Source organism: Cyphellophora europaea (genome assembly GCF_000365145.1).
Source record: "Cyphellophora europaea CBS 101466 unplaced genomic scaffold supercont1.11, whole genome shotgun sequence".
Taxonomy (NCBI): Eukaryota; Fungi; Ascomycota; class Eurotiomycetes; order Chaetothyriales; family Cyphellophoraceae; genus Cyphellophora; species Cyphellophora europaea.
This window is the reverse complement of record NW_008481799.1, coordinates 804,392-818,159: the sequence shown is the minus strand read 5'-3', so window position 1 is coordinate 818,159 and position 13,768 is coordinate 804,392. Positions and strand designations below refer to the sequence as shown.

The following is a 13,768-nucleotide window of genomic DNA, read 5'->3' as shown; positions in this document are numbered from 1 at the left end:
CCTGATTGCGTGTAGCAAGCCTGTCCGCACCACGCGAGAGAGCTGCATCAACACAATCAATCGCAGGATCACTTCGCGAGCGGCAACAGTCCCATATCTTCCTAGTCCATAGTCGCCATGTCTGGAAGAAAGAAGGTTCTGCTGAAGGTACATCCTGGCTGACCTCTCTGCTGTCTGCTATCGACTCACCGGCATTTAGGTTATCATCCTCGGTGATAGTGGTGTCGGCAAGACAAGCTTAATGAACCAATATGTAATGCTTCGCCTTCCCCTCCCGACACATAAGATACCTACTAATGCTTGCTCAACAGGTCAACAAGAAGTTCTCTACCTCCTACAAAGCCACAATCGGCGCCGACTTCCTGACCAAAGAAGTGACCGTCGACGACCGCATCGTGACCCTGCAACTCTGGGACACTGCTGGCCAGGAACGTTTTCAGTCCTTGGGCGTCGCCTTCTACCGTGGCGCCGATTGCTGCGTGCTGGTTTACGATGTCAACAGCACCAAATCCTTCGAAACGCTCGACTCCTGGCGTGATGAGTTCCTGATTCAAGCCTCGCCGCACGACCCGGAAGCATTTCCATTTGTGGTGTTGGGCAACAAGATCGACATGGGCGAGGATCGGCGAACGGTGTCGCAGAAGAGGGCACACAGCTACTGCCAGAGCAGGCAGATGCCCTACTTTGAGACAAGTGCCAAGGAGAGCATTAATGTTGAACAGGCATTCGAGGTCATCGCGCGGAATGCGTTAGCGCAGGAAGAGAGTGAGGAGTACAGTGGCAACTTCTCCGACCCAATCAACATCAACCTGGAAGGCGAGAGAGATGGCTGCGCTTGTTAATGGTTACACGCTGTCTGCTGGCGGCTTAGGAGCAAGCCAACGAGGCCTTGGGTCCTTTTCCTTGCAAGCAAAAGAAAGCCAAGCATATGCTACTTCAAAGCGACAGAGCAAGCGCATGAGAGACTCAATGACACCGAGACCTGTGTTATTCTGGGAGGTGGGAAGCCAGTCAACTGCGAGGGATGCTTCTTATCGCACGTCGTCTTTATGCTGCTGTATATCCCGTTGAGCAGGCGTCATTGGAGTTTAGGCAAGAGATTTATCAACAAGAATACCTATCTGTGCGACACGAACCGAAGCCCATCGGGCTTCGTAATATCACCCCGAGGGTTGAGGTCATGATCTCCATAGCTGTACATAGAGGATCCCGATCTCACATGGGGTTCACCGCCAAACGGTCTATCTGCGCCTGTATTGTCACTGTTGCCTAAGCCGTCTCGACGTGAATATGTCATCAGAGCAGCTGCCGCCGCCGGGCTCACAGTTGGTTTCGAAAGTGGCGAGACGGGTGCTGCCAGGATGTTTACAAGACCATTTTGTACTTGTGTTCAGCATTTTCGATCGATCGAGATCAGCTCTTCCCTTCGTGATCGCAATTGCGAGGGACCGGCGCCTTTCACATGCATCGCACCGTAGGTAGAGAGAGGGTAGCAGAAGTACTATTACCCAACGAGCAACGAGCAAAAGCCACCTCATAAGTGTTCGCAAGCCTGCGAGCCCTTGCCACGAATTTAAGACCGGGTAACCTCAAATCTTGGGAGAAACCAGCAGGTGCGCACACATTTACTTTGCGCCCATCTCTCCTTCCCCCTCAATACCACAGGAGACAATTCCTTCCTGTCTTAATCGCTTTTCATTTGTCGTTTGGTTAATTTGCGGGTGATAGAGGAATGTAGCATAGCTTCTCAAACTCCGGTCGCCACATGCTTTGGTCCCACGCAATGATACACACAAAGGAGAATCCGGAAAAGGCCTTGAGAGGCCTCGGTACGGTGGACTGGATATGAGGCCGTTCTCGTTCGGTGGAGCAAGAAGTAGTAGAACGTTCCAGGCTTGACTGATGGTCGCGCCGAGTAGTGGTGACAAGAGCGCAAAAGTTGAAAGATTAGGCCCATTTTGCTTTTCGTAACAATCGTAAAAGGGAGGGTAGATGAGGGTGATCAGGCCCGTTATGGCGCCGGTCGCTCTCATGAAGAAGGCATACAACAAGCATTCGAATTCAGGCCCCCCTTTCTTGAGAATTTCAAAACGCTCGTTGTGAAAAGAGACTATTTTTTGGGTTGGCTCTGTTTGCCGAGATCGTGAGGAATTCTGCGAATGCCGAGAGCCTCGGGATTACCAAGCCCAAATCTTGAGCTGTACAAGAGTTAGCAATGAATGGAGACCGGGCTACTTGCAGACTCACCAGAGAATCCCAAGAACCGGTGCACAGGCTGATGCCGTCGTTGCTAACACCGAGACAGCTGACACGGTTCTCGTGGCCACTAAGCGAGCCGACTTTGTCGCCACGAAGCGTATCCCAAACCTGTGCGAACGTTAGACACGATTCTTAGTCAGAGGGCAGGGTACTGACTTTGCATTCGAAGTCGTCGTAGCCAGCAAAGAGCAAGCGTCCAGAAACGGAGAAGGCAACCGAAGTGATTCCGCAGAGAACCTGCTCGTTCTGAGAAGCGTTAGTCGATGTTGGAGAGTACTGACGTTGTGTGACAAACCTGATAAGACATGAGCTCGCGATCGGCGCGAATGTCAAACAGTCTACAGGAAGCATCGTCGGAACCTGTGCCAAAGGCATTGCCATCCGGGAAGAATTGAATAGCGTTGATATCAGACTCATGGCCGGCGAACGTCTGAACAGCTTTGCCAGTGCGAACGTCCCAAAGCTTAGCAAAGGCATCGCACGCGCCAGAGACAAAGACGTTGGCATTGGTGGGATTGATGCTGATGCTCATGACATCGCCAAGATGATCGGCGAACTCGGTAACCTTGGAGCCGGTCTCAATATCCCACATCATGCAGGTCATATCGCCGGAAGAAGTGATGATTTTGCGGTCGTTGACGAAGCGACAGCAGGAGAGATAGCCAGAGTGGCCTGACAACTCTCTTGCGACCCGAGTAGGACCTTCGCGCGTGGACAGATTGTAGATGGAGCAGATGTTATCTAGACCACCGCATGCGACAAAGTTTCCGCTGGGAGCATAGGCGCAGGTCATGACCCAAGAGGATCGGAGAGGGATAGCATGGACCTTGTTGGTGGTGTACGCATCCCAGATGATGAGCTTGCCGTCTTGCGAGGCGGAGACAAGATGTCTTCTGTCCGTCGACCAGTGCATGGCGTAGATTTTAGCCAAGTGACCTTTCAGGTTTCGACGAGGCTTCATGCCTATGCGTGGTAGGGGCTCAGTATTGTTCTGTGCAACTTGTCTCACTGTAGCAAATGAATTAGCACCAGCGCCGGAGAAGATAGGCGCGCAATAGCAGTAAACTCACAGCTAGTGTCAGCTAGGTCATCCTTCTTTCTCTTGATTCTATCCTTCAGGCCCTCGGCTTCCCTCCTCGCAGCCGTTATCTTAGCCTGCATCTGTTCTGAAGTCATATCGGCCGACATGATTGCAGGAGTAGTCCCACGGGACTCTAGGATGGCTTTGCGATGCGCAAGTGGTTGGGATCAGTACAGTCGAGCTTCAGAAGCTACTAATGCGACGGTGGCAGTGCAGAGGCGAATGGGCTGATCTTTCGTAGGTGGTGTGCGGAAGCTTTGGGGTGGAGGTGCAAGGTCGGTCGGGAGGTGCACCGCACTGAAATTAGGAGAGGTGGTTTCTGGCGTTGACTTCACTGACAGGCAATAATGGGTGCAAGGCGGCAGCGCAGCCACTCCAAAGGATATGTGGTCTGTGAAAGAGTCTTCACTGGGCAGTGCTAGTGATCTCGAGACTGTAGAAGAATGTTAGAAATCACAGAGGTTACAGAAGCCAGGGACAGGGGAGCGCACCAAGGCGCAGAAGCAAAAGGTAGCAGTAGCGGCCTCAGCGCTCTGAGATTGGCTTCTTAGTTGGCCCGCTAGCTTCGGCGCTCAACGCGGTGGGGCTGTCCACCTACCAACTGAAGTTCAGGGCCGATGAAGGTACATATGGTGGTCCCGCTTTCCGCCACAAGGTACAATTTTACGAGTGGTTTACGGCGTATGAGGGCTGCTAGCAGGACTTGTAAAGGCGGACGGTGCGCATCAGAGCGTACGGAGTAGCTGGAAAGCCTTGTCACCTGTCAAGACGATCAAGATGGGCATGAAACTTCCAAGTGGGCCAGCCTGTTAAGCTGGTTGCTCCCCCGTGTGCCCCGTGCGCCGCTTTTGATGGACATGGACAGCCGAGGCGGGCCCAAATCAACTCCTTATTTTGCCGGCTTTCGTCCGCCCAGACTCGTGCTCATTATCGTTGAAATTGCCGTGTCCTGCATCGCAGCCTCACGACGTCCCTGGGTGATGAGCTGTCGCTGAAGGTTTATTGTTTGTAGGGGTGCATGCTGCAGGAAGCTCTGTCCGCCATCCTGTCCGAGCTCCTGTCGCAACACCCGAACCACTTTAGCGAGGGTGGCACTGAGCAAGACTCTTGGCTCGAATAGCAGATTATGGCATTCACCCACGAGTACTCGCTACGCACGCACTGGGTAAGTTCGGTGTCCATGGGCCATCACAAAGGCTATGCGGATATCGGGGGAGATACTCTCCGACGCCCTACAGTAAAACCAGGTGTCGTATAGGCCGATCCTTTCATAAATACAACTGTCAAGATTCGGCGCTTCCAAAGCTGGGGAATGAGATGATCCTATGGGAAAGAAGTTGGGGGGCGCCGCCCGCCCGGCGATCCGGTGCTGATTTGCTGCAGTCAGGTGTCGGCTCGGGGTTTTCCCGTCTCTTGGTCCTTGGAGCATACCTTGCTGCACATTCTCCTGCTATTTGTAGCTCACCATCCTATGCAATGCCATTCTCCTCATCTTCGTCATCCTCATGCTAGGCTTGTGGACAGCCCAAAAAGCATGGTATTCCCGTCCACCCGACGCAGACCAGTGCCTCGTGAGGGTGGGGTCGAAACACGAAGATTGTCACTTGCATGCAGGGAGGGCACTCCGTATGCCTAGCCAAAGACAAGCCTAGTTCTCCAATGACTTGCCACAATAATTCGCCAGTAGCCGCCCTTTGTGGAAGCGCCCGTCATCCGCCATCCGCGCTTCTTCTTATCCATAGGAGCCGCCACCGTTCTTTGGCATTGTAAATATAGCCTAGATGATCATGTTGCCCCCCTGTTGCCGTTGTGAGAAGGCCAGTACCATAGAAGTGGTCGCATGTTCATTGTCCCAAATCAACCTAGACGCCACCCCTGTAGCAAGCTTGGAATGCAAAGACGGCAAGCGACCGCGCCACAGCAGGCATGCCCACCTGTCCACTGGGGGGGCATAAGTTAGGTAAGAATAGCCACCGATAACTTTTCCTTCCCCATTATTGGGCCTGTCGATCACCCCGTCCGTACCAGATAACTCGAAGCCACCGGCGCGGGTATGGTCATCGTCACTCTTGCCGCCACATGTAGGCTTGCACAAAAATTCAGAGGTCTATGGTCAAGTTTATGGATCATCATGACTGATCCTCGATTAGATGTTGCGAGCGCCGCTGATACACGAACACGGTCACACGTTCACGACCGCGTTGTTGGTCTCGCAATCTGAAACGAGATTGTGGCGAGATTGGAAATCGATCTCCGGAACACGCCAGACACGGACTGTGACACACAATGCTCCTCCCACAAGATTATTCGCTTCTGATGGTGTCTATTTGCTCAAGACTCATGCTCTCATCGGCATGAGCAGCAGCTGTTCCTGCAGCTCTGCAGCTCCGTTTCTGTGCGGAAGATGGTTTACAAGGAGCGCTTCGAGGCCCTGGTCTCGAAGCGGGCCGCCGAGCGGGCTCCATCAACTGTCCGGGGGTCGACTTACTGTGATTCACTGGAAGGCTCCCAAACCTCACAGCAGAATGCCACCTAAGAGCCTCTATCGTGAGTCCGAGAAGGGCGCCAGTCAGTTTTATCGACCTCCAAAAGTGATCTGCTGTGACTCTGGGGGGCCGGCTTGTCATTTTCGTCGACCCCTAATGACCTGAGCAAAGCCTTGCCCGCCAGACGAACATGATACAGCAAAGCAAAGGCTTTGACATACTAACATGCTAAGGTCAAGGCTTTCATCTCCGTAGTTGCAGGCCTCCGTAGAAATCCCAATTTACCATTGCAATGAAGTTGTGAAGGGCTGGGCATTATGTAGGGTGATCGAGGAGGCGTTTTCTGCGCCAGCACTGCGCCAATGCCCAATGGCCATCGAGCCCTCGATCTCATACCTCTCCATCTGCAACCTCCTCATTCGCTTCCATCGCCATCCACCTACAACTCCCTTCCATCCTCTCCTTCGCCCCTACTGCTCACTTTGTCTGCATTTCGAATGAGAGCATCGTAGCGTGTTCATTTACGCCATCGCACCATCTACCGCCACAGCGGCCACGCTGACCCTCGAGTCCGCCCCCCGACCGTTGCCTTCTCACGGTGGCTCACCTCTTGACAAATCCCCTCGAGTTGCTTTACTCGAACCACTCTTTCGATATACCTATCCATTCGAGCAAGTACCCTTACACTCGACTGATACCAAAGATCTGTGGGCTGGTCAGACCGTACATCAAGCGCATTGTCTCCGAACCTCGGAGATCAGCCCCAGACTCGCATTTCTGAACCCTCACGACCCGAGTAATGCAGTAAGCGTTTCATTTCGAACCGCACGAACTGCCTACCTGAAATATCATATTCGATTCCGACCCTCAGTAACAGTCAACTTTTGGACTCGACGCCTGCTCGGGCTGCTGAGCATCATACTCCCTCCAGATTCAGTCCTTGACCAAAACTGTCACCGATCGATACTTGTATATGCTCAACACAGTCACTATATCCAACACACAACCAGCATGCGCGAAGTTAATTTCAGTATCCCCAATGTCAACAAGGCATCTGTCCATATCACCACCACCCTCTATGACAGAAGAGCTCTCGATTGCACCTCGACCCTTCCCCTGATCAACTCACTCAACCACCTTGCTTATCTTACGACCTCCTCTGCCCGCATCAGAGATATCCTCACTGTTGATGGCGGCGTCGAAAGGTTGGTATGTATTCTGAAGGAGGGTCGGAGTAAAGATGAGATGCACATGTGGAAATGGAATCTTGCATTTCAGTGTATTGTCAATATTGGTGTGCGTGGTTCAGAAAATGTTCGGACGAGAGTCGTCGAGGCCGATATGGTACCAGTCATTGCTAGCATTTTGCATGACTACATCCTAGTAATCGAAAGGGAGAAAGAGAAAGCCGACGCTGAGGCGTCTGCCAAAGGCTCGAAGCACTCCTCAAGTTCTCGACACTCGAAGCAGGCCCGCGACCTTCTGTCTGAGCCCTCGTCTCGATCTTCCTTCTTCGAACATATGAGCGACAATCGGCAGGCCAGACGACAGGCTCCTCCGCCGTCGCTTGACATCTCGCATTCCCTTTCACAAACCTTTAACAACACTGATGGTGAACGACCCAGTACTACAGATGGCACAGGTGCAGCACTCACTTCCCCGCCAGAGCGAACGCAGTTTTCCCGACCGAATTTGACTCATTCCAACCGGAGCCATGACGGACGAGGCCACCCGCCCAGGCACAACAGCCTACAACCCCCAGCAACTGCTGTACCTTCGACAGAGAGCGGAGATACATTTTCGCTGCGCCCTGTTCGTGACGCTGACCGTCTGCCTTCAATGCTACCGGCCCTGCAATCCGGCCTCATGTCGAATCCCGACTCGCCTACCACACCCCTGCCACCCAGAAATCCTTTGAACAGCAGACGCCCTCGGAGACCGTCGATCCGGCATCAGCCTTCAACGTCGGCTGACGATATGGACACTGTTATGGAAGATGCGCAAGCTTTACCAGATGAGCAAGCCGGCCCTGCTGAGGGTCGCGATCCCAGCACACACAGCCAGGATGCTAGTCGAGATGCGAGCCCGCACGGTGAGCCGGTTGACGAAGACTCCACGCCCACGCTCCGCCTAACCATCCCACCCGAAGCAGAAGTCGACAATGTCGATATCGCGCAGCAAACGCCAACAGTTGCAACAGCCCTAAATGCTATCGGTGGAACAGATCAAGAGACTACAGGCACTTCCCCGTTGCCCAATGCGGCGACAACCACGGCGTCGCCAGCAGTTCCGTTGAATGCCTATTCGAACCTGTTCCTCACCAATGCAACTTCACGCACATCGCCAAACGCTTTGATGCCTAGAGACGAAGATGTCCTAATGGGCCTACAGCTTCTGGCATACATATCAAAATACTGTTATCTCCGTCACTATTTCCAGCAAACGCACCTAGTACCTAGACTCCGCGTTGATCGCGAGGTCGAGAAGTTGTATGGATTGCAACGTGGTGCCACACCTATCCCAGAGCCAACCGAGGATGAGATGGAGGAATTTTTGCAGCCAGATGATTACAATATCTTTCCTCTGGTAGAGAAATTCACCGTCAGGTGCCACTCTAAGGATATGCAATACTGGGCCTGCGTTGTCATGCGCAATCTATGCCGCAAGGACGACGCCCGCGGTGGCATCCGCCAGTGTGCTAACTATCAATGTGGCAAATGGGAGGAATATCCTCGCCAATTTGCGAAATGTCGCCGGTGTCGACGCACCAAATACTGCAGCAAGGTACGTTATCTTGCCATCTTTGATTGGGTGAGAGACTAAATGATGTACAGGAATGTCAACGCGAATCGTGGAGTATGCACCGACATTGGTGCCAGACTTCCCCCTGAACGTATCATGTTTAGCCTCGTCCACAAAATGAGGTCTTTGCACAAGCCGTTGGCGTTCAGGTGTCCTGTGGCGACGCAGTCAAACCATATTTGTGGGAGCACGGCACTAATATCCATCAAATTCGACTTGAGACGCAAGTTGATCGTGGGGAAGCAGACCCTGCGAGGCAGGGGCTACGACTCTCAGACGTTGGTGTGGAACTCATGGAGCTGCCTTTTATTCCGCCCTATCTTCTTACGAATGAAACGATGATCCTGAACATTTCACCATCACCCCAGCATAGCAGGTAGTTTTATGGCGTTCTGTTGGATCCCGCTTGTTGAACGCTCCACAATGATTTGGAGCATGATAGTGCAGCTTTTGGACTGTTCTGGCTGGAATGCTGACGATGAACTGTCCCGTAGGGCAGAAAAGAGTTCCGATGTTTGGCACATGAGCTCAGTCGCCCGGTATGAGCGGCAGACGAGAGAGCAGACTCTGTAACTGCACAAAGCCATACGACATATATACTTTATATGTATATTTTGAGAGCCTGTTCAAGTAGAGCATGCCACTTCCCTGTACGACTCGAGTCCCACTACCCACATTGTGATACCTGTTCTACAGTCGTAGCTGGCATTCAATCGGTAACAGGAAGCGACAGAATGGACGGGCAGACTTCCCACGGTCGCAGGGATTCACATTCGAGAAAGACTCAGCTATGAATTTGAAGATCCTGCCTGTCAATTTTGTCAACCCTGATATGGACGACTTTGCCTCGTTTCGGATGCTTCCGCCTTGTCCACAACTGGATGCCTGCTGAAAGCAACTCTACCTTCTTGGGTGCTAACGTTGCACCGTCGACTATCTTGATATCCAGCACAATCTAATAGTTTCATTTAGAGATCACCATGGAGTCCTCCAGCGCTGCGAAATTTGGCCAATGCGATAATCCTGAGATCATCGATCTCCCTATCATTGATATCACTGAGCTCGACTACAAGACAGGCAAGAAAGTATTAGATGCATTTGTAAGCAGTGCTCCCTCCTGTCACCGTGAGCATACGCTTGCGGCCGACCACAGATCCCAGGCGAACGTCGTAACGGGGCCTGCAAGTGCATGCTCACGGGGCCCTCTCGCGTCGATGTGGTCTCTCCTCTCCGAGCGCCCGAACTAACAATCGACATTGTTGACTTGCGTGCATGCGCTTTGCGTCTCAATTTCCTTGCCCAGCAAACTGATGTTCTGTTCTCACTGGCAGGTGACCTACGGGTTCCTCTATCTCTCCACTGGCTCCACTCCTTTCACCAGCAGTCTCCTGCAGCGTACTTTCAATGTCTCTGCATCTTTATTCGCCCTTCCATCCGACACGAAACGGAACTTCTGGATCGAGAGTGCCACTAACCGCGGCTACACCGGCGAACGCAACGAGATCTTGGACCCTGCGCATCAAAGTGCCGGCGACCTCAAGGAGGCCTGGAACTTTGGTGAATTCAACGTAAATGGCAGATTACAGCAGGGGCTACCCGCAGAGGTCGCGGAGAGGGGAGCTGAGAGGGAGCTGAAGGAATTTGAGGACGCTTGCAGGGCAACATGTGAGCGGGTGCTAGAGTTGTTGGCGCTGGCACTCGAGGTTGAGGACAAGTCATGGTTCAGTAAAAGGCATGGCCGACCGAGTGGGAGTATTGTGCGGTTGCTGCGGTATCCGGCGCAAAAGCAAAGTGATGAGAAAGCAGACGTTGGGGCGGGAGTGAGTCTCCCGGATCCCTCCTCCCATTCCCATACTGCGACCTTAGGATTATTGACATGAAGATCACTGACTTTCTCAGGCGCATAGCGACTACGGCAGCCTGACCCTGTTGTTTCAACGGCAAGGACAGAGAGGCTTGGAGGTAAGGGATAACGAAGGCGCCTGGAAGGGTGTGGAAGTTGTCCCCAAAGGATGCAGCGGCGATGTGCCGCCCATCGTCGTAAACATTGGGGATCTGCTAAGCTACTGGACCAACGGCTTGCTCAAAAGCACGGTTCACAGGGTGATCCTGCCAAAGAGTGCGGAGGAGGATCGGTACAGCATCGTATATTTCTGCCATCCGAAGGATGATGAGGGTCTCGTCGCCGTGCCAAGCCATGTGGTGAGGGATAGGGGCGACATGAATGAGGATGAGACTGTGGGATACGGTGGTGGAAGCCAGGGGAAGGCTCTGACGGCCAAGGAGCACCTGATGAGGAGACTGGAGGCCACGTATGGCACTAGAAAGTAGAATTCACGGCTTTGGAGCCGGTACTATTGAACGTATATATTTCCTCAGTAAAGACGTCGAGTAGTTGCCATGGATGTGAAATCTTGTGGCCATGTTCGTGCGACAGACGGGCACTGGGTATCGTGCCTGAGTTCCGTGGACGACTCGCTTACAGCAAAATGATCTGTGCATGTGTCTGAACCCAGCTCCCTCCAGGCAGTATCCGACGGAGACCCAACCAAGACTATTTGCATTATACCCCACAGATGGACAAGGCTGACCGGCAGCCCTGCAGACCTACAGGTAACTGCATGAACCCCTGCAACTCATCGTTGGGGACTTTTGACTGCGTGGTGAATGCTGCGCAGGCGGCCCTCGACACATTGTTTGCTTCACTGGCAGGAACAGCGGCCCAGGAAAGAGCGACTGCGGGATCGTTTGTCACAACATGCCTAGTAAGTCCTCCAACTCTCCGTCGCGGCAACCCACCATGGCGGACTTTCAACTTCCTGTGGTCGACCTATTTGGCGGTGCTTTTCTAACGTTAGAGCCTTCCTCAGTCCAGAAACTTGATCAATGGGCAGCGCAGCGAAGTGCGAGCCAGTCATTTCCTCTCCCTGCCCTCAAAGATGCGGTGATCGGTATCGATGCAAGCTACTACCTCGACCTGCGCCTGAATGGAAGTCCCAAGGAAGAGCCTCTCAAACACGCGCTGGGAGGTGTGCCATTTTGCATCAAGTCTCAAATCACCGATGATATCGAGTGCCTACACGATGCTGGCGTCAAAGTCATCTTCGTCTTCAGCGGCCTGGACCACGTCAACAAGCCACAGCCCGAGTATCTCTCCCAAGAAAGCATGCGAGCCGCGGAGAGTGCGTGGCAGAAGTATCGCAGCGGAGAGTCAGAAGCCTGCAACAGCGAGTTCTCCAAAGCAAAGTATCCTGCAGAGCATCTGTACCGCTGGCTGCAAGGTTTCTTCGTCAAAAAGGGCATAGAATACATTGTGGCTCCTTATTCGGCTATAGCCCAACTGTCATACATGGTCAAGTTGTCGGAGCAATATATCGACTGTATCTGGGGCTCAACAGATCACTTCTTGTTCAACGTTGACAAGGTCATCACCAATGTTCAGGTTGCCAACAACGTCAAAGATGCTCATTTCACTTGGATCAGCAAGGCGACGTGCGAGGAACGACTCAAAGTAACGCCTGACGCGCTGCGCGATGCTCAGCTCCTGCTTGGGAGTGCCTTTTCTCCCATCTTTCCTCCGTTGGAACGCCAGAGTCATACACCAAAGGGTGTCTCTATCACGGACGCGGTCAATATGCTTAACAGCCAACAACGCAACGTCCTGCAATTATGCCACGTTTATCGTGATGATCCGACCATGTCGCAATCCAACTATTCAGACACCTACAAGAAAGCAATCATGTCCATCAGACACCACATTGCGTTGGAGACCAACGGCTCTATTGGACCTATGAATTTTGAGCAGGCTCCAGGAGATGTTCACGACTATGTAGGCCAGAATCTTCCGCAGGAGCTCTTCTATTACATGTCACGAGGCTTGATCGGACCTGAACTTCCCAATTGGCTCACTCATGACCATATCGAACTCCGTATTCCTCCTGGGGTCGTTGATTCGACACCGTACCGAAATCTGCTATTTGAACAGCTGAACCCTATCCGTGCGAAGGCACTGAGGACCATCACCGAGAACATGAACAACTACTACCGCTTTCGGACTGTCCACATCAGAGGCTGGGACGGGCAACCCCACGATAACTTGAACATCATTCTCAGAGACGAGCCGTCGGTGAAGGGCAAGGTGCTGTCCTGGAAGGTCAAAGAGGACATCATGAAGCCAATCAGCAGTGACTTCTCTCTCATGACCTGCCTCCAATCCCTGAAAAACGAGGAGTTTAGACAGCAGACAATCAACACCGGCAAAACCTCACATGCCTATCCTGCGTTGAAGTCGACAGGAGAGGTGATTACCAACACCTTCTTCCAGTTTCTGCACCTGCGCGACTACATCAACGATAAGCACGAGTTGACCAGATGGGGTCAAGTTCTCGAAACCACTCTATCGAAACTGTCGTCAACGCCCAAGGCTGAAGACACTGCCCTGCTTGCTGTCGAGCTGATGCGCTTCGGTCTGCTCAACCCCAATGAGGCAGACGGCACTGTCATTACATCCACCGATCAGGAGCACCTACCTCGTGCTTCCGTCAACATAGTGTCCAAAATCGCCTGCTTGAATCGCTTCCAACATAAAGAGATTGGGTTCACCGGACCTCTCGACCAGCCGCTTCTCTCTTTCGTTTGGATGACAACTGCTGTCCGAGTGTCACTTCGCGTTCTCATGGAAGCCGTTCTAGTATCCATGTTCCTGTCTGCTGAGGTCGAGCGAGAACGAAGCGATTGGACCGAGATCTCTGCAAGGTAAGCACTTCCGTCTCCTTGCACAATGCTCCAGCTGACTTCGTTAGGCTTCCACTAAGCCCCGACCACGGTTGTGCCCTCGGTTTAGTGGCCAAGACATATTTTGACTTCCTCAAGGACAGCAAAGAGGTAACAGACAAGCTGAAGGAGGATGTAAAATCTGGTCAAGCTCCCTACAAATGGTTTCCACATGCGAAGAACAAGAATCTCAACAAAAGCCTTGACACGATTCGAGGTATGTGGGAGGCAGTGTATGCAGGCAGTGAGATTGCGGGAGGTGAGATGAAAGATGGTGAACTGTTCAAGGAGGTTGATGGATGGTTGAATGGCAAGTGGTGAACACATCCTTCATGAGTATCAACCTGGGTCTGATAGGTGGAGGTAT

The 13,768-nt window shown here is 52.6% G+C and overlaps 5 protein-coding genes across 5 annotated transcripts; 4 read left to right on the top strand and 1 right to left on the bottom strand.

Annotated features, from left to right (window-relative positions):
* Positions 1–117: 117 nt before the first annotated feature.
* HMPREF1541_09978 (uncharacterized protein) lies at positions 118–842 on the top strand (the record flags this gene model as incomplete). The annotated part of the gene is made up of 3 exons (XM_008714650.1): positions 118–147; positions 200–253; positions 312–842. The coding sequence occupies 3 exons, from the start codon at positions 118–120 to the stop codon at positions 840–842; spliced, it is 615 nt and encodes a 204-aa protein (XP_008712872.1).
* Positions 843–2,177: 1,335 nt separating this feature from the next.
* On the bottom strand, positions 2,178–3,447 carry HMPREF1541_09977 (guanine nucleotide-binding protein subunit beta; the record flags this gene model as incomplete). The annotated part of the gene is made up of 5 exons (XM_008714649.1): positions 2,178–2,198; positions 2,248–2,367; positions 2,416–2,505; positions 2,555–3,267; positions 3,330–3,447. 5 exons carry the CDS (start codon positions 3,445–3,447, stop codon positions 2,178–2,180), a joined length of 1,062 nt encoding a protein of 353 aa, XP_008712871.1.
* A 3,390-nt stretch (positions 3,448–6,837) lies between these two features.
* On the top strand, positions 6,838–8,649 carry HMPREF1541_09976 (uncharacterized protein; the record flags this gene model as incomplete). Its single annotated transcript, XM_008714648.1, has 1 exon — positions 6,838–8,649. One exon carries the CDS (start codon positions 6,838–6,840, stop codon positions 8,647–8,649), a length of 1,812 nt encoding a protein of 603 aa, XP_008712870.1.
* A 959-nt stretch (positions 8,650–9,608) lies between these two features.
* HMPREF1541_09975 (uncharacterized protein) lies at positions 9,609–10,959 on the top strand (the record flags this gene model as incomplete). The annotated part of the gene is made up of 3 exons (XM_008714647.1): positions 9,609–9,728; positions 9,960–10,448; positions 10,528–10,959. 3 exons carry the CDS (start codon positions 9,609–9,611, stop codon positions 10,957–10,959), a joined length of 1,041 nt encoding a protein of 346 aa, XP_008712869.1.
* Positions 10,960–11,428: 469 nt separating this feature from the next.
* HMPREF1541_09974 (uncharacterized protein) lies at positions 11,429–13,722 on the top strand (the record flags this gene model as incomplete). Its single annotated transcript, XM_008714646.1, has 2 exons — positions 11,429–13,383; positions 13,431–13,722. The coding sequence occupies 2 exons, from the start codon at positions 11,429–11,431 to the stop codon at positions 13,720–13,722; spliced, it is 2,247 nt and encodes a 748-aa protein (XP_008712868.1).
* Between the last annotated feature and the right edge of the window lie 46 nt (positions 13,723–13,768).